Source organism: Pseudorasbora parva, chromosome 18 (genome assembly GCF_024679245.1).
Source record: "Pseudorasbora parva isolate DD20220531a chromosome 18, ASM2467924v1, whole genome shotgun sequence".
Lineage (NCBI taxonomy): Eukaryota > Metazoa > Chordata > Actinopteri > Cypriniformes > Gobionidae > Pseudorasbora > Pseudorasbora parva.
In genome coordinates this window covers 25,218,389-25,239,097 of record NC_090189.1, presented here as the reverse complement: position 1 = coordinate 25,239,097, position 20,709 = coordinate 25,218,389, and the positions used below count along the sequence as shown (strand labels likewise).

The 20,709-nt window shown below is 39.9% G+C and overlaps 1 protein-coding gene across 3 annotated transcripts in view; it reads right to left on the bottom strand.

Annotated features, from left to right (window-relative positions):
- Window positions 1-1,852: 1,852 nt before the first annotated feature.
- Window positions 1,853-20,709, bottom strand: part of zgc:100829 (uncharacterized protein LOC445149 homolog) — a 24,435-nt gene continuing 5,578 nt past the window's right edge. For 2 of the 3 annotated variants that reach the window (XM_067422992.1, XM_067422991.1), the window contains 7 exons: window positions 20,304-20,632; window positions 15,904-16,051; window positions 14,850-14,967; window positions 13,622-13,663; window positions 13,454-13,495; window positions 7,559-7,790; window positions 1,853-3,155 (listed from right to left, as the gene is read on the bottom strand). In XM_067422992.1, the coding sequence (XP_067279093.1) occupies window positions 2,929-3,155; window positions 7,559-7,790; window positions 13,454-13,495; window positions 13,622-13,663; window positions 14,850-14,967; window positions 15,904-16,051; window positions 20,304-20,475 (981 nt within the window). In that variant the 5' untranslated portion in view covers window positions 20,476-20,632 and the 3' untranslated portion in view covers window positions 1,853-2,928. The remainder of the gene's footprint in view (window positions 3,156-7,558; window positions 7,791-13,453; window positions 13,496-13,621; window positions 13,664-14,849; window positions 14,968-15,903; window positions 16,052-20,303; window positions 20,633-20,709) is intronic. The other variant, XM_067422993.1, reaches the window with a different exon arrangement.

Sequence of the window (20,709 nt, the reverse complement as noted above, 5' to 3'; positions counted from 1 at the left end):
TCCTCGACAGACCTCTTCTTGTCTTATTCTCAAACTTTCAGGACCTTCTTATCTGCTCCAAGGCACAAGTTTAACATCCAGTGACCATGTCCAAGCAGCATGTCAATAGACAAACATCCCTGTGACTTCCTGCATGCAGCCTCTCATGTGACAGAGGCGAGACTGAGCCTGTGGCAAAAACAAAGGCTCGCTCTACTTTCCAAACAAACTAACCCTGCCTCTGCTGCAGGTGGACACACTGGCTCACATACCGGCCATCAACCCAGATTTTCTGTGGGTGTGTGTTTTTTTGTTGTTTGTGTGTGTGTGTGTAGCAGGAGAGCAGGGAGTTAATGCGGCAGGCCTGTGGCGGTCCTCCTGCCCTCAGCCAGATTAATCATGCAGCAGACCCCGTTCCCACTGCCTGGGGGCCGAACCATGCCCGCATGCTCTCCCTATCACATGGCCCAGGCCCCCTCTCTTCTCCTCAGCACAGCTCCTCTGGGGTGTGTGTGTGTGTGTGTGTGTGTGTGTGTTGGGTGGGGGGGGGGGGGGGGGGGGGGGGGGGGGCTGTTACGCCCCAGAACGCTACGCTTTGCTTCCTTTCCTCTCTTTCTTTCTCCCTTTTTCCTTCTGTGGGCATCAGGAGATAGATGCAGGGAGAGAAAAACAGAAGGGTCCATCTCATCTTCCCTCCACAACAGCGGCAACAACAGCCCCTTTTTATTGCTCATCGGAGGAACCCGTCAGCGGGGGCCAGGCTTTGCAGTGGTAGGGGAGGGTGGTGGTGTGTGTGTGTGTGTGTGTGAGTGTGTGTGTGTGTGTGTGTGGGGGGGGGGGGGGGGGTTCTGGTACTGTTTGCAAGGGGCCTCCCGCACTTGCCTGGAAACAACTCACCGATGTCTCTGAGCATAGGATAACAGCCGATGCTATTGTTGCAGGACTGGGCACCAGCTCCCACTCGTCCGTGTCTTTTGACTGGTTAGCGAGCTAGTGTGCCTTCACGCAGAGCAGATGACGCATATAAAGGTCTACATGATGTCACACATTAGAAAAGAAGAATCTTGTGTGGCTCATATCATCTACCACAAAAAACCATGTGCTTGAAGTTTGCGATATTGGTGAGATGTAGTATAATTGGAATTAGGTGACATGTCCCCTCACATTTGAGAAAATATACCATTTCAAAAGTTTAGTTTTTTTATGGAGATTACATGGGGTGCAAAGAAGCCAAGGTGCTTAAAAACACAAATAGTAAAGGACTGAATGGAAGCTTAGACCGCAAGCAATTTACTACTTACCTCTAGTTACACCCAATTATTTTTTATATATAATAAATAAAATGTTCTGAACTACTAATTATCCATAAATCAAAAAAGGGTACATTTTAAACAACACAAATCTCATATTAAGGAGTTATATTTAAAAAATATATATATTAAACAAGAACATCTAGTGTTATGAAAGCGCTGTTGTGACATATACAATTAATTGCTATAAACTGTTTTACTGTGGTCTCTTAGCTGGCTTGTCATCTTCCATATTTCTTAAACTCACTGTTTTTTGTGATCAGCAAGCAGAGGGCATCCAAGAGAGCCCACTCTCCAACCAGACTACAAGCAGCAGTGAAAATGCTCTTGATGTGTGCAATATTTACAGTCTATATGATTTGTAAGCTCCGTCAACTCTTTCATGAAGAGAGAAAACCATTATATATTCTGACTAGCTGTGCATTGAAGAGAATATGAAATGTTCTTGGCTACATGACCTCAGATGACTCCAGTAAATGCTTGTCAAAAGCACATGTTGAACATAAACACACCCTGAAGCCTGTCAAGCCACCGAGGATGAAATTGTAACCAGGAGGCAGAAGGGGGGTTTGATCATTTTATTACAGAGGCAATATCCCACACTTATCCTGAATGTGCGGACAGGACATTCAAGCCTTACACAGAGTAATTATATAAACTCTTCCAGATCACAACACGTAAAAAAACCCTCCAGCATTAAGTGCAAGCAAATGTGACTGTGAAAAAAAATATTTACATGAAGGTGACTGCTGCCCTACTGACCTGAATACCAAAGATGGAAAATTTAAATAGAAGACCAACAACCACCAAGTAAAGGTTTGGCTAGGATCATTAAAAAAACAAAAAAAAAAACAAGAAACTAGCCACAGAGTATTGATAGACCAATACATCAGCCAGGCTAATTAATTAGCCAATATTTGGCACTGTTCCTCATCACGTCAATTCCAAAATGTCAGTGAATTTTCAAATGTAATGAGTAAATATCATGTTATTCATTTTAATTCAGCAACTTTCTTAATTGATATAATTATCATAATTCATAGTAAATATGGGCATCATATATATTAGCCTACCTTGCTTCTGATTGGCCAAATAAAGTCTCTCATTTGACCACTTATACAGACAGAAATCTGACTTTTTCCCCACTCAAACCGGATAGCCTTCATACATGCTCTGGCCTGTCTTAAGGAAGCAAAATGTTAATTATATAACAGACTGATGGAATGATTAACTTTGGTTTAACATAATTTGTTTGTTTTCTTTGGAGTTAACTCAATCTTATACTGTTAATTAAGATTTCATTTGACCCTTTAAAATAGATAGGCACTTGAAAACATGCATCCGAGTGCAGTTTGGTGATACAGCCAGGTCCACAGCATTGCTGACATTCGAGCGATGTAGCAATATGACTGGCGTTTCATTCCTGCTGATTTTTTTATTTTATTTTTACAAAATCACATACCACATAAAAAAACCCCCATCAATATTGGAGGAAAAAAAATTTACCTTGCATTAATTTGGTAACTAAAAAATTCAAATTCCTGAGAGAGGCCAAGCACCCACGTCCTTCAATGTAGCCAATGAAAGCGACCCCTGGCAAGGTGTCCTGATTGCGGCGCAGGGGTTGGTCCCTTGTTGATTACCTGAGAGAGGGTAAGGGGCGGAGTCTCAAATGGTTGGGCTTTTCAGGGATTGGAGGTTTGTTGGCACGGGGCGGTGTTTGGGAGGACGGGCACTCGCTGGACACACTGAAAGTTTTCATGAGCTGAGCAACCCGCCCTCGTCCCAAACAGTTCTCCTCGGCGACCTCGGACCCCACATCCACAGAAAATGCCCGTTTAGAGGCGGCAACCACTCGGAAATCACCTGTAAATGAAGTAAGGGTGATGAGACGAGGACTTGACTTTCAAGGACTGTTATAGGTGACAACTTCAAAACATTCTCACATTAATCCTCCCCCACACCACACCTCTCTTCTGCCCTTTTCCCTCGCTCAGTTTTTCACTTCTCTTTCGCACTCTCGTCTGCCCTTTTTTCAGTGTCTCTAGCTCTTTTTTCCTAGGCTGTAGACTGCCAGACCGGAGGTCGTCGTCGCAGGAAGTAGAGCAGGGACGCAGCTGGGTGTAGTTGGTGTGTGTGTTTGTGTATATGGTTATGGGTGCGTAAGAGTGTGCATATGTGTGTGGTTATACTGTGTGTGTGTAATTGAGAGATGGAGGGATGGAAGATGAGGAGAGGAGGGCCGCAGGGATGGCGGCGGAGAGCAGACAGACGCTGCTCAGACACCAGAAGGCTTGAGGAGCTGCTTATTTTTAGCCACGTCCCCAGGGGACACAGATGTGTGAGTGTGTTCGCTCTCTTTCGCTAGCTCTCACAAACACATATACCCCTTCTCCTTTACACACACAAACCGAGACACATTTTACCCCTCGCAAACTCTTTCTCCTAAAAACACACTCACAAACCCTGGTCAAAGACACGAATCCACATGTGGCTGTGTCAAAGGAAATGTCCCAGTATTAAATCACAAAACTGCTTTAAAGCAGACAAACTCAATTAGCCCTTTTTTCTCATCTTTCTCTCTTTTAGAACTCAGGATGACGAATAATAATGATAATAATAAAAAATATATATAAATGTAAAAGGTAAAGTTAATCCAGATAAATAAAGTTCACCGTTTGAAATCATAAATATTCATGTCTTTAAAAAATATGAAAGTTTTTCATGCTTATACTTAATGTAATCAATTTTAATAGTCATTCACATATATAAATATATAAAATAGCAAATTTAAAATGTACTATTTACTGTTTTACCAAAGTACAAATATAAAATATTTTTAATAAATAAAAAAAGGCCATACTAATACTGTGTTTGACCCCTTTCACCTTCAGAACTGCCTTAATTTTACGTGGCATTGATTCAACAAGGTGCTGAAAGCATTCTTTAGAAATGTTGGCCCATATTGATAGGATAGCATCTTGCAGTTGACGGAGATTTGTGGGATGCACCTCCAGGGCACAAAGCTCCCATTCCGCCACATCCCAAAGATGCTCTATTGGGTTGAGATCTGGTGACCATTTTAGTACAGTGAACTCATTGTCATGTTCAAGGTTGTGCGTGTTGTGGCTTCACAAGTGCTTTGCTGCATACCTCGGTTGTAACGAGTGGTTATTTCAGTCAAAGTTGCTCTTCTATCAGCTTAAATCGGCCCATTCTCCTCTGACCTCTAGCATCAACAAGGCATTTTCGCCCACAGGACTGCTGCACACTGGATGTTTTTCCCTTTTCACACCATTCTTTGTAAACCCTAGAAATGTTTGTGCATGAAAATCCCAGTAACTGAGCAGATTGTGAAATACTCAGGCTGGCCCGTCTGGCACCAACGACCATGAGCTCAAAATTGCTTAAATCCCCTTTCTTTCCCATTCTGACATTCAGTTTGGAGTTCAGGAGATTGTCTTGATCAGGACCACACCCCTAATGCATTGAAGCAACTGCCATGTGATTGGTTGATTAGATAATTGCATAAATTGAACAGGTGTTCCTAATAATCATTTAGGTGATATATATTTATTTATTTATTAAATAATTAATTTTTTGATTTTGGGATGAAATATGACCCAGTTTCATTTACTAAGATTCACTTACTAAGTCACTTGCTTCTCAAGTTCTGCCCTAGCTTCTTCTTTTTGGCTGCCCTCCCTCCCCTCTCTCTCTCTCTCTCTCTCTCTCTCTCTCTCCCTCCCTCCCTCCCTTCCTCCCTGTGGCCCCTGACCTGTGGTTCCTGTGTTAATGTCCTCTCGCCGCACTGCGTGGGCCTGCCACTGATTGTCTCACAGTGTTGTGTGGTCGCCACGGAAACCCTGGATAGGCTCCAGCGACTGAGGCGGACACTCATGCGTGCACAGCGCTCTTACGCATACACACTCTCAGAGTCACACTGATGATCTAAAGCTGTTTGTTCCACCGCATTTTCCACGCCCCACTAGTAGTCCATTCCGTGTCCTACAAACACACACGTGTGTTTGCGTGCATGTCCGTGACTGTGCGCACACACCACACACACACACAGCTGTTAGCCAACACCAGCGTAACGACTACGCCTCTCGTCGCTTGCCGTTTTTCATCCTCCCATAACCCCTCTGAACCCGAGACCTTTCACAGAGCTATCACCCCTCCTCAAAAGCTGAAACCAAACTCTCGGTCTAGACCTGCCAAAACTGCCCCTGTCGGCCTCACCATGCAATCACTTGTGACAAAGCCTGTGAACCGTACAGCAAAAATGCTCTGTCTGCCCCGTCAATAACCACTGTGCGTGTCTCTGAAAGCGAGAACGCATTCAACGGGATGTTTTCAATTTCACAGTCACCATATGCAGACAGAACAGATGAGCCGCACTGACAGCCCAGTGCCGCTTAAAAGCACGCTATCTCTTTAAATGCCCCCACCTCTGTGAGGGGGGGGAGAGTTAGAAGTGGGGCAGAGGGCAGAATTCCGGAGCAGCACGTCTGTGCGCTGAGCCAGGCCGCGGGGGGGTCACGGCTGCCAGGGGGAGGTGGGGAGGGGGGGTTGAGCGCAGTGGAGGCTGGGGGCCCTGTCACTTATCAGCTCCGGCCGAGCGTCGCCCAGGGCCAGAGTCGGGAAGCAGCGCTGGAATGTGTGTCCTTCCCTCTGAAGGTGAAGAGAAGGGACACACACACACACACACGCGCGCACACACACGCACACACACACGCAAAGACGGAACGAGCAGCTGTGGGAAGCTGTTGCTTTCACGCACATGCCAGGATGAACATACATGCTACTCGCACACATTCCTGCGACTTATGCGTTCTGGAGCCCACTACAAAGTTAAACACTCACACAAATTAAACGTGTCAACAGCGTTAAACACAAAAGCACAAAGTATCCTAGAGAGATTTTTTTTTTTAAGCAACAAAATCATATGTTCTATTCTATATCAAAATGTGCTCATTTACCTTACCTGGTCTAGGTAATTGTGGGTGCAGGCAGGGAGAGCTTTGGGGGAGTTTATAGGCTGCATTTCATTTATATGTCCAGCAGGCGGAGTCAACAGAAATTGCAGAATTGAACCGCGTGTAATTCATAATAATACACACTGGATGGCGCAAGTTAAGCTTTTTGAGTGAGTCATAACATCTGTTGAGGTGGTTCACACAACCAGGATAACGTTCAGAACAAATGTTCCTCAAAAAAAAAAAATTAAAAATTAAATAAAACACCCAGGAGATGATCACAATATTTTTGTGATGAACCAGAAGAGCAAATGAGAAGCCACAGAAAAACTGACATAAGATTTTCAGGTTTCTGACCTTCACCCTCTCCATTCCTATTGTTACAATGACATATGTAGAATGCTAGATCATAAAGACTACAGTAACACATCTTTTCAGAAAACTTTTCTTATACAAAAAAAACGGATGAAACTCGTAAAGGCTGAAATGTCTGACTCACATTTTACCCTACAATAAATTAGGATATTATATTTTGCATTTTAAAAAAAATGAGATGAATGAAAATAAGTTTACAATTAAAAAAACATTTAGGCATACTCTGATACTCATTCCTTTAATGCATCCTTAACTTCCTTGCAGAACAGGAAATGAGAATCACAGAAAATAAGGATGCATTACAGGAAAACAACACTGTTATAAACTTTTTACAGTTGTTTTTAATTTAAAAAGCATATTTAAAAAGGCAACATACGCCATTAATACTCTATTTTTTGTAGCTAAATGAGAATATTATTCTTGTTTTGCTTTAATGTCAAATGGGGAGGGAAATGAGCTTAATTGTCAAGCAAAACCAATGTAAAAAAAATCTTAATGGTCCTACAATAAGCTTTATTTTCCTTAAAAATATAGGACTAATTAATGTTTTGAAAATGTGAAATATGACCTCGACATTTTCTTGAGAGGTTCTTTTGGGAATCACCAAAATGCAAAACCACGTGGAAGATTTTTTTTGCAACATTTAACCCGCCCCAACTTTCTCAAAATTAAAATGAAATAGCTCACTGAATCAGTCATGGAAAACCAGAAAATTCAGATGATAGATAAGCGTGATGCCCGTGTCAAATAAACCATGTTTATGTTCAGATCAGATTAGCACAAGATGGATCAGCATAAATTTCCCCTGATTAAGGAATTATAAATGTTTTCTACATAATAAAAAATAATAATAAAAAGATTTACACGCACAAACGCATGGGAGACTGGAAGGATATATAAACACCAGACTCTCACCTCGGTTGATCTGGGGTTTGGGGGTGTCATGGGGCTGGAGTCTGGAGTTGTCAGGAAGCTGATTGGTCGTCATGCCCTGTGTGCCTGTATAGGCAGGTCTGCTGAGAGCCGAGGGTGTCAGGAGGCAAGATCTCGAGTGGGCCCGGTAGCAAATTGAGGACAAGAGTGCTGAGTCATCCTCTGAGTGTCCTGACTCAGCCTCCTCTCTGGACTCCTGAGGCTGGTGGGATACCTGCCACAGAAACAAATACACCATTTATAAAAGTAGAACAAGTTGGACTGAGTATCCAGATATAGTTTTTAACAGAGCAATATGTTAAAACATTCAGTAGGGGAAAGGGAGGACAGAAATGTATTGCGTTCATTTCTTGTAGACTGCTATGAGATTAAATAGAGGAAACTCTAGCTAAAGTCTTACGTTTCTCAGATTTTTCTCCTGAGAAACAGACCACAGAAATTTCACGTCACCTCTAAAGTTTCAGAAAAGATCTCGGCAATGTCACAAACTGTGAGCGGAGACTTCAATACATCTCATCAAATGACCTGGTCTATGGTATTCACACAAGGCCAACAAACATCTTTTTTGTCTCACATGTCTCCAATGGAATTTTAGGTGGAATATACAAGACAAAAGGAATCCGATGAATTCCTCATAACTCTCCTGAGCTATGAACGATGTAGCTCTAAACAATAACATTAACAACATCAAAGATAAATGTAAAGATTTCTTCAAGGTCTTCATTTGACATTAAAATAAAATATAAAATGAAATGGTCCAAAAGTTACATAAAATACAGCCTAAAATTAAATTGGCAATTTAATTTTATATAAACAAAAATCAAAGTAATTACAATCAATCAAAACAATATGAAATAAAAATATAGCTGCAAGCAGCCATTACCGGGGGCCAAGCACAACAAAAGCAAACAAGGAAGTTAACAGCAGACCAACTGCAAAAATGAGTAAAGACATTTGGAGTCAAATTTTTAAGCAAAAAAGAGACAATTACATGTTTTGCATAATTATAGCGCCACCAAGAGGCACAATCATACCAATTTTTTGTGTGTCCTCGGAGTGAGCCCATAGAAGTGCGTGTCAATTTTTGTGAAAATTTCTCATTTTGTTTTGGAGTTATAGACATTTTTGTGAAAAAACACAAAAAAAATTACTGACATGACTTTGATTGGATTTTACTACCCCTTACTATCAATATTTTGAGATTTGAGCATGGGTAAATAGCTATTGACCTAGGTTTCCGATTTTCTGACACTGATTTAGTCTCGATCGACTAGCGGTTTCAAAGATATCAGCTATTGTTTTAGAAGCACTTAATTACCTCGCTGCACAAACCATTCATCGAAACCTGTCAAATCTGGTATCGTTGGACTTTGCAAGGATTCAGGAGATCAAAAAAGTTATGTCCATCAAAATATGTCAACCACACCCCAAGTTATAAGCGTTTTAAAAAAATCTTGTTTTTGAAACTTCTCAGGCTAGATCAGGGCATTGTGTTGATGACCCATAACATGGGTGCTTCCCAATTCTTATTTGTGCATCCTCGTTTCCTTTCCTTGCTCCTTAGGTCCACCCCTTCAGGATGTGAGGGAAGGACGCGAGGAAAAGACGCAAGGACGAAAATGAAATGGTGAAATGATATATCCTCGCTCCCTTTAACGCCACTTCAAAGCGGCGTCAATTAATGATGACACCGCTGGATTTAGTCGGGATGAAATGCTGTTTCATGCATACTGAGCTTTTTACACTGTTAAAGACTTGGATTCCCATCCTAAACATAGACAAAGTTTCAAAAACTAATGTTGGACGTTTGATAGAGTATTTCTGTGTTAAAAATACTCCTTCCGGTTTCTCACAAGTTTCGGAGAGTTTTTTTCGAGTTTGGCTCAGCTTGACGTTACTAGAGCGGAAGGTCCTTGTATGGGCCGTACGGGCTCTTCTCCCGGTACGGTGCGTGCACGCGTGTGACTAGAGCGAGAGAGGAAACCACTTTATTCCGCCTCGCTCCACTTTATTCCTATGGGTGACATTAAGCGACTTCAACACTTCAGCACAGCAAGTCACTGCTGTCAGGACTTCACCAAATCATACCAAAGAAGTGTGTTTTTGACGGAGCGGTCCCAGCGATAAAGGTTCGGTTCTGCTTTGGAAGCAGCCGGTGAGTAAAACTGCTTCGAATGTCTATGCTGTTGGCTATCGTCGCGTGAGTAAACATCAGTAAACGACACGATCGCGTGTTTCGTCATTCAAATGCGCTAACGGACTCCATTGTGCAAACGTTTCCGACTCCGACGTGCAAAAACGTTTTGCTTGCTACTGCTAAGGTTTAGTCGCATACAATAGTCCATAAACCGAATCATGTCACTCGCATAAACTGTGAGTAAACAAACACAAATATTGACAGGCCACTAAATACAGTACATACCACAGAGACGGACGTCTTGCTGTTGCCGTTTCTCCTGTTCAATTTATATCAGCCTGGTTCATATATCTATTAGCTGAGCTCGATAGCTATGGGGTTCGTCCACGCTTGAGGACGTCATTGCTTTGCGCGCTCGTCATTCTTTAGCCCTGCCCACTCGATACGCCTCCAGGTGCTCGTTTTTTTCTATAAAGACTCGGTACAGCCTATATTTCTTTTATAAATATAATAAAACTAAAGACTTTTCGGAGATATGAAGGATGCAATACTACTCTATAGGTACTCAAGATTGACATGAGATTGAGAACTGAGTGTTTCACCCCCCCTTTAACTATCCAGTTATGCAATCGTAAAATACAGAATTTTGCACATAATTCAAAATGGCCGGCAGCCAAAATGGCCGACATGGTAACATTGGTTTTGGATAAATTTAAGCTAAAATAGTCATTTTCCGTGCCTCCGGACCAGTAGGTGGCGCTGCGCCGAAACGCTGCATGTTACCTCAAGTCATGCTTGTGATGACACGTACCAAGTTTGGTTTGAATACGATAAAGCATTGCGGAGATATAGGCTTTAGTGTGTTTTTGCAACCACTTTGTAAAATGTGATCGCGCCTTTATTAAAAAGGATTTGACGAATCAACTTGAATTCCATAACTTTTCGTCAGCATGGTCTGAGGATGATCTGGTTAAATTTTCGTGTAAATCGGACCTACGGCCTAGGAGGAGTTGGAAAAAGTTGGTTTGCGGTTAACTAAAAATGAGGGGAAAATTAAATCTACATTAAACGCAAACGGTTCTATGGGCTACCATAAACTCAAGATTGGAAGCAGAAGACGCCTAACGATTTCAAGAGGGGCTCCGCACCATCGGTGTCTGGTGCCTAACAAAAATGGCAAAGACAACAGATACTGCAGGCCAGGACTGTAACAAGCTCAGAGCGCATTTACACACACAATGATGGAACAAGAAACATGTGATGTGTGAGGACTTGCCCTGCCCAGGGGTCTGTGGATATTGAAGAATAAATCTGTGGTGAAAAGGAAAGGAAAATGGGAAAAAAGGGAAAGAGAGGTCCCTGCCTAAACCCTAAGGGACATTCCCACAATCCCATCCATCTGTGACTGACAGGCGCGCCGTCTCGCCCGCTTTAATTCCCTGATCAACTTTATCAACCATCTGCTCTTGAAGAACTCGGGGACCCAAATCAGCCCCTGGGCTCTCTCAGGTCCTCCTGCAGAGCACGCACACACATGCTCTGACACTCAGGCCACATACTGAGACCAATACTTCATTATCTCCTTCAGCGTTCCCTCACCGTCTGCATTTCAGATGACCTAAAATATGCCTCACATCATTTAATACGTTTGATAAAGCTCAAACGATTACAGGCTTACATGCGTTTTATATTTTAAGTTTTATTCTTCTGTGGAGGAATGATAAAAACTAAAAACTGGGAGGGACACTAATTATCTGGTTGCTCATGAATATTAATTAAAGGACATGGAACTTGGACAAAAGTAGATTTAGATTCGAGCTTGCACACTCGTCTGAGACTGTGTTTAAAGTGTATGTCGTGTTCAGCTGTTGGGGGGTGGAAAGGTCAAGAGCCTGAAACAGGTGTGATCGGAGTGGCAGAAAGCGACAGCTGAGGGTAAAAGGATCTCAAGATGAGAGCACAAGGACAGCTGCTCTGACCTCAATCCCCCCCTCCTCGATCTAGAGCGGTGTGCCTGAAGAGACCATCGACATCCTGGGGAGGACATTCCTTTGCAATGACACCATGTTTACACAGCAAGAGGGTGACATGACAAAATTAGATTGTGTCTGTGTCAGTGTATACACACACACACTTTTTATTTTATTTGCAATATTAGGATTGAATTTTTTTAAAATTAACATCACATTATTTAGATTATCAGAATAACGAAATTAATAGAAAATTTGGCTGCACTTTATTTTAAGGTGTCATTGTTACTTTGTATTTATATATTTAAATACAGTAATATTAATGTGCTTAATGGGGTAGGATTAGGGTTTAGTTGGATGAATTTATGCACAATTTACTGTTATTACTATGTTAAGTTCATGTGACATGTAAGGACACTGAAAAATAAAGTTTTAATTACATTTAACTAAATTAATAGGTATAACTATAATTTCTTTATATTATTGCACAATGGTGCAGAATAAATATTTCTTACTCATTTTTAGTCACCATGAGATCAAAATGGGACACTTATGTTTTAATGGAATATTAAAGAATTATTATAAATGATTTATCTGTGAACTAAAAAAAAAAAAAATTCTAATTCATGTGCCCCATAATGTTTAATCAAGTCCCATCCCATATTTTTTCTTGTCCGAGAAGCCATTTCACCAAATAGCAAAAGGCGGGCTAGAAATCCTCCCAATCTGCTGATTCGTGTTATATGGCAGTATCAAGGAACAGTGGCCATTAGATCGTGGGATTTTCTAGCAGCCTCTGGTGTAAATGAAACTCATGTGATCATATAGCATATCACATCAGGGCAGGCCAATGAGTGTGATTATAAAAAATGACTTGGAATTAAGAACAGCATCAATTACCTGTACTGTTATACCTGCTTTAATCCAAGAGAAAAAAAGGAAGTCCATCCATCCATCCCATAATAGTCTCCAAAAATATTTGTTACTATTATGGTTTTATTTTTATTTTTAAGTGAAAGGTATGCATCTTTAAACACAGCTATACTAAACAACAAGCAAAGTTGGATTTTCAGCATCATTACTCCAGTCTTAAGTGTCACATGATCCTTTAGAAATCACTCTAATATGCAGATTTGCTGCTTAAGAAACATTTTTGATTATTATCAATATTAAGAGTTTTGGACTTTTTTTCCCCAAAATTCTTTGATGACTAGAAAGCCCAAAAGAACAGCATTTATCTGAAATAAAAATATTTTGCAACATTATAAATGTGTTTACTGTCAGTTTTGATTAATGTAATATTAATGTAATGCAACATTGTTGAATAAATGTATTAATAATAAAAAAATAAAAATAAACAAAGAAGGGTAGTGTATGTTTCAAAAGCTTTCAATTTCAGATAAATGCTGTTCTTTTGAAATTTATATTCATTATAAAATCCTGAAGAAAAAAAAAGACAAAAAAAAAGTGCCCACTATTGATAATAATCAGAAATGTTACTTGAACATCAAATCAGCATATAATGATTTATGAAGGATCAGGTGACACTGAAGACTGGTGTAATGACGCTGAAAAATTAACTTTGACATCACAGGAATAAAATTACATTTAACAATATATTCAAACAGAAAATAATTATTTTAAGTAATACTGTAATACTGTTTGTACTGTATTTTTTTTTTTAAATAAAGGCGAGAATGAGATTTCTTAAAAAAAAAAAAATCTGACTAATCCCACTGAAAGGCAGTGTATATGAAACATGGTACTTACATGATCTAAAGGTTCTGATGGCTTTTCTTCATTTACTGTCATCTGCAGGATTAGGAGAAGACATTTAGAAAATGATTTAAAGAAACTGCATTTTTTTTTAAAAAGTGTCCTGGTGACAAAACATCTTTCATTGTTGAACGCCATAACTGCTGCAACACCGAAACTCACCTGTGGAGGCAGCACAGTCCTTAACTCTTTGTCACTGTTGTCCTGTAAAAACAAGAAGACTTGAGACGGAGCAAAACTCTTTCACACTTCTACATGTAATTCGATCAAAAGCTGACAATATTAATATTAGCCTGTCTACTTCAGGATCCATTCAAAATCTGAAAGCCCTCAGGTGGGTTTGTGCTGGTGTTTCTGAGACCATCACACGATCCTTCACTAATTGGCAAAAGTCACATGCGCCGAGGTACAGGGACAGATGTTTGTGTTTAGCAAGTAGAGGATCATAGTGTGGTGATACTGGCCAGAACATCTCATCCCAGGAGTGTGTTCACTGCACACGTTGTTGCCATGGAAACCCTAGTGCAACCCCCCCTCCACACCACCCCCACCCACTTTAGTATAACAGAAAAGGTGGTGGTGAAATCTCCACATATTAAGTGAAAAACCTGGACAGACAAATTAAATGGTAAAACACTGAGATCCTGATAATGACATTAAAATACACACATACATAAATTAAAGGTGACATCACTGCACTTTCACACTGTATTCTAACCATGTGAGTATTTTTTTTATTACAATAATTCTTGTCCACCCATTTCTATAGTATTGTTATGGGTGGCTCCACCCACTCTGAAATCTAATTGGTCCAAAATCATGCTCTTCATAACGGTGCATTAAATATAAATTGAAATATACACGTTCACATGGTTGGAAACTTGTCGCATCATTCTCGGTAAGGAAGGACACAGTGTGACTGTATAACTGGACTGTCTGTCAGTTCAAAATCACTTGGACATCAACTGGCCACACACAGACAGACATATTGATGCATGTGCAGAGAGACGGAGCCATAAAGGGCCAAGCAATGAGAGAGTTGTTGTGCCTGAGAGATGGAGAGGTGGGTGGGTGTGTGTGTGTGGGAGGTTTTTTTGAAAGGATGAAAAGGAATAATGGAGGAGAGAAGGGAATGAAAAAAGGAGGAAAGGGGAAAGGAAGGCACAAAAAGAGGGAGAGATGGAGGTTGTGATTTATTTGGCTGTTGAACGATGACTCTCCCTGTGGAGAAAGTCCGTCTCGCTGCCCCTCGGCTGTGTCCGAGATTAATGGCGGCAACAGGAAGGTCACCTACACACGCTCGGCACACATAGCCGCATGAATACACAGTGGCACCAATGTAAGAGTTGAGCGAATGCAGAGGTAAACAAACACCCGCATGTGAACACACCTTAAAGTTCAGCTGAACTCCTGAATGCGCTTTAGGAGGAAGGTTTTCTCGTCCTGATCGTACAGGTTCCGGTGATGTTCGGTTTGTCAAGTTGCTCTTCAAAGTGGCGGGCTGGTTGCTTGAATACATGACAAGACACGTGGAAGCACAACAAATTAATCCATGCCCTTCACAAGCAAGCATGTTTACGATGACACTCTCTAAGTGTTATAAATTAACACTTATTCTGCATTAAATTAATTAATTAAATGTATTAATGCTGTTATTTTGAATTTAATATATATTTATTCAGTTTCCACAGAAACAACCTGAGCATTGTTAAGAACACGTTTGTTGGGCACCAAATCATCATATTAAAATGATTTCTGGAGGATCATGTGACACTGAAGACTGGCGTAATGATGCTAAAAATTCAGCTTTGCCCTAACAGGAATAACTGACACTTTACAATTTTAATAATATTTCACCATATTTTTACTGTATTTTTTTCTCAAATAGAGAAGAGATTTCTTGCGCAAAAAAAAAAAAACCCTTACTGCCCACAAACTTTAGAACAGTATTGCAAATTATATATTTATGACAAACTGCATCATAAAAACATCTTTCAGATTCTGCAAGGAGTAGCTACAATAATCTGAGCAGATATGCGTGTCGGCATTATATACACCTAACTTAAAGGGTTAATTGACCAATGTGTTCAAATTCTGGGCTTGGGGGTCAACGGTCATACGAGAGGCAGTTTCACCTGAACCTTCATGTATTACATTTTTATTTATTTATTTGAGGTTTAGCAGAATGTAGATGCCTGTTTTCACAGACAAGGCTTAAGCCTAGTCTTAGACTAAAATGCATGCTTGAGCCTAGTCTTAGACTAAAATGAACTATATTTACTGAAAGCAACATGCAACACTGCCCTAGTTTTGTCCTGCATGTTTACTAAAGCTACTTAAATGTCCTAATTGAACTAAGGCCAAATCCTGGCTCAGGTTAAGCCCTGTCTGTGAAACCAGGCCCCAGTGTTTTGTCAGCCTTTAAACTGAAGTTGTGCCCATACTGTGAATTGTTGAGGACGCTGGCAGTCTTTCTTTCTCCAAAACCTGAATAGATGATCTTGGAGGATCTGAATTCATCCATCTCTCCAATGACAATGACCTGTATGTCTCCATCTCGTCCCAGCAGCCAACTGACACTCTTGCTATGAGCTTACAAAGAGAAAGTAGAAGGGAAAAACGAGAGAGAAACTTAAGCATAGTTGAATTGCAACAAGCCTAGTTGAATAATCATCATTTACATATTTGAACGCATCCTGAATGCACTTAACAACAGCAAGATTCACTTTGTAAAGAAGTATTGTTGTAAAAATGGATCTATACAATTTCAAATATGATATTTTATCACTACATGTTTCCTTTTGAGGAGCTTTTTTCTTCATTATTAACTACTTGCCAAGTCATATCATCAGAACAAATTTACTTACAAAAGAAAGATGACTTATTTGCTGTCAAACCTTTTTGTCACTCTTATAAGGAAAACCCTCCCATGATGAACTGGTTCTTCTTGCAGGCCTTTTGGCAAAACAAGATTCCAGTTTAACAGCCTGACTGACATGTCTGTGATCCCAGTCAAGGACAAACAAACATGTCAAATCAAACAGTCTAGAAGTGCCGTAAGAGCTAAAAAGGACCATGTGAAATTAATTGCAAATTTGTTTGCATTTCAAACATCTCAGGTTATCCTACCAAAGCAGTTTCAGTGACTGATAAATGTTTTTGCTTGTTTTATTACATATATAATGACTATATAAAACAAGACTAATATACATTTTAGGCATTCAGTGTATAAAAAGCTAATTTATTGTCCAAGTTAGTAGTAGTAGTAGTAGTAGTAGTAGTAGTAGTCAGTGTTGTAGTACTGAAGTCCGTCTTAAAGGGTTAGTTCACCCAAAAATGAAAATTGTCATTACTTACCCTTATGGTGTTCGACACCCGTAAGACCTCAGTTCATCTTCGGAACACAAATGAAGATATTTTTGTTGAAATCCGATGGCTCAGAAAGGCCTTCATTGACACCAATGTCATTTCCTCTCTCAAGACCCATAAAGGCACTAAAGACGTCGTTACAAAGCCCATCTCACTACAGTGGCTCTACAATCATTTTATGAAGCAACGATAATAGTTCGTGCGGAAAAAATAAATAAATGAAATAACGACTTATATAGTGATGGGCTGATTTCAAAACAGTTTCAAACGTTATGAATCAGCGTATCGATTCATGATTCGAAACACGAATGTCAGGTGATTTCAGCAGTCTGGCAGTTTGACAAAAGATGCCAAACATAAATCAATATGCTGATTCATAACCGTTTGAAACTGCTTTAAATTAGCCCAAGTCTTTAGTATCTTTAATCAGTCTTGAGAGAGGAAATGACATTGGTGTCAATGAAGGCCTTTCTGAGCCATCGGATTTCAACAAAAATATTTTCATTTGTGTTCCAAAGATGAACAAAGTTCTTAGGGGTGTCGAATGACATAAAAGTAATTAGTGACAACATTTTCATTTTTGGTTGAACTAACCCTTTAAGTCTAAATCCAATACCTTATTTTCAGGAGAATTTGGACTCGAATGAGTTGGTCTTAACTGGTTATATAGAAAATATGGTCTTCGACTTGGACAAGTGAACACTGGTAGTAGTATTATATTCTTTATTTTTTCAAAGGAGGGTGAATTACAACAAAATAGGATCTTATAATCAAAATGTGTCTGTGGCAGTTAAAGGACAAGACCTTTTTACTAAAAGCCTTAGATGCTCTAGCCCTGGTCTCTCCTACATTATACACTATTGTTCAGTTGGGGTCGGTAAGACTTTTCAATAAGGTCTCATTTGTTAACATTAGTTTGAACTAACAAACAATGAGCATTGCATTTGTTACAGTACAGTTCTATATACAGTACAATACTGTTATTTAATAGAAACTGTCATTCCTTGTTTATGTTAGTTCACAATGCATATTAACTAATGTTAACAGATACAAATTTTGATATCAATAAGTAAATGTTGAAATAAACATTAAGATTAATAAATGCTGTAGGAGTATTGTTAATTCTTAGTTCATGTTAAGTAAAGTGGTTTTAAAGTGTTTATGACATCTCGTATGCTTAAAAAAGCTGCATGTATATATTTGATCAAAAGTAATGTTTGTGAGTCACATGATCCACCAGAAATCATCATAATAATGCTGATTTGCAGCTCAAGTACTGTATTATCAGTGTTGTGCTGTATCAAAACAGTTGTGCAGCTTATTTTGGTGGAATTTTTGTGGTTGTTTTTGATGAATAGAAAAGTTAAAGAGAAGAGCATTAATATGAAATACAAGTATTTTATAAGTGTCTTTGCTGTAACTTTTGATCAAATTAATGCATTCTTGCTGAATAAAAATGACCACAAAAGTTTGAATGGTAGAGTAAGACATTCTATAAAACTAACAGCAAAACAACAACAACAAAAGACAAAACATATTCATGTTTACGACTACTGATAATCAAATATACAATCTGTCTCCTCCCTACATTCTCCCTTTCTCTTCCTCTTCAGTGTTTTAAGTGCCTTTGTTTCCTGTATACTTCCTGCTTTGTTGGCAGTCATGTGTGAGGGAATGGAACTTGGCCTGGCTGAAGTTTCCCTTCTTACTCTAAAAACTGGGTCAGTCCCAGAAGTGTTTCCTCTGCCTTGTGTAGCCAGCTCACCTAATGCAAGGTTCAGGATGCCTCCCGAGACTACTCTTTATTGTTTTTTATTACAGCATTGTACTAATGTGTGACAGAACCTTGAATGACTTTTAGATATTTTAACCACTTCCCTAACAGTTTTTGCACTGCAGCAGTCAAGATGTTGTATCAGTATGCCTTGGGAAAACCGCTGACCTGCAAGTACAGCTGCCGTTGTCTCAAGGAGATAGAGGACTCTCTGTTCTCCTCTGAGGTCTGAAACTCAGGGACCTGATAATAACAGCTTTGTTATTGGCCAAAGACGACTTCCTCTTGGAGTTACACGTCAACCTAAATCGTTTAAGTGGTCTATTTACCGGTGAACATCTGCATGAACTCAACTGTGGGCTCAAAAAGTGTTTGGACACTTAAGCCTCACTTAAAACATTCCTAATCTAACTTAAGTTTCACCAATGACTAATCTAGTTGAGGAAGATCTTTCATCTGAGATCTTTTCAGTTGCCTTTTTAAGTCCATGAAATTTCAGGCCCTTCCAGTAACAAAGCTGATATGCCAGATTCCATAAGCTCACTGTACGTCTAACCAGTTTAAACTGAGGTGTAACTTTAGCCAAGCAATGTAAAGTTTCATTTATCATTCTTTTGTTTGCTTTTTCACAGCTCTCCAGCTCTTTTGCCGTTTTACAGATATCCTCTATCTCTCAGATGCATTCCTCTCATATCTTAACCGTGTCCTCCCTCTCAGCTAGTTTTAGACAGTTGTCCTCCTCACGGAAGTCCTGTATGTGAAGTCTGAGACCCTTGAGTGTTAAGAAGTGTTGAAATTGAGCGGGAATTCCCTTTGTTGCAAATCATTTTTGACTAGAGGTTTAGGGTGTTTCTCTGTCACACTACGGAGATACCGGTACTTTAACAAATATCAGCTCAATCTGTTGATATTGCTCATGCAAATTTCTTTCTGCTCAGTCAAAAGATTGTAAACTTGTCTGGTCTTGTGTCTCTCAGTGACATAGTTGTTCCAAGTGGAAGTATCAATGAGCTCTCATCTCATCAAACATATTTACTCTTGTGTTTCCAAGCATTTTCTGTTGTCCAAACATCTGAGTACACTTTTACGAGTCTATTCGGATGTCACAAGATGTTTCCCCATGATGTCTGCAGTATCACAGAAGTGAAAAACGCGTTTTTTTATGCTCAGCTATTCTGTCCTGACTGAGTCATGTGCCACATTAAGATTCTGACCATATTAAGTCATTTAAAGCCAGTAATAAAAAGCAAGAACAGACTGGCCTGGAATGATGTTTGCAGCTTACTGTGGCTTACAGATGTGGGAACAGTAACCACACTGATTAAAGATCTGCACTAGCAATTCAAAGGTCCCACATTGAAACCTCAAGATGCTCTAAAGCCTTGCTCTAGACACATCCTGATAAATGGCCATATGACCATGATGCATAAGAGCTTTAACTTCAGAAAGATGAAGGATAACTTTAAAAAAAAAAATGTATGGTCAATAATGAATGTGCCTATGTTCTTATTCATGCATACATTTGAAATATTGCAGCACTGTTTAAAGATAATATCATCTACAATTAGATTAATAGTTTTGAGAACTAAACCCATTCAAAATGTGTCAGTGCAATCAATTATATTAAAATTCTCACTCACTTCAATAAGATGCAAAGATCCATTTTAGATTGAACATGTGCAATATAAACCCAGTGCCCACCTGTCTTTGGTTTGGGTTTGAGTGGTTCCCTCTCCAGCTTCTCCTCACGCTCCTTCCAGCGCCGCACCTGCTCCTCGCGCATCTTCAGGAAGAGCGTCTTCTTCTGCTCGTCATTCAGAGCGTCCAGCACATCCGGGTCGATGTACATATCGTTCAAGATCTGCTGCAGCATGGCCGTGTGTGTGGTGCACCTGAATAGAGCCTTTAGATTCAGCAACAGTCCTGAGGAGGAGGATGAGGATGTGGGTGGTAAAGATGATGAAGCCTAGCTCGGTCCGTTCACCACACACACGCTCTCATCACTGATCAGCAGCCATCAACTGGACACGCTGTCACAAGGAATAACAAATTACAACATCTGGAAGCAATGTGATCTCTTTAATAGTTTGTTTGCTCTTTTACTTCC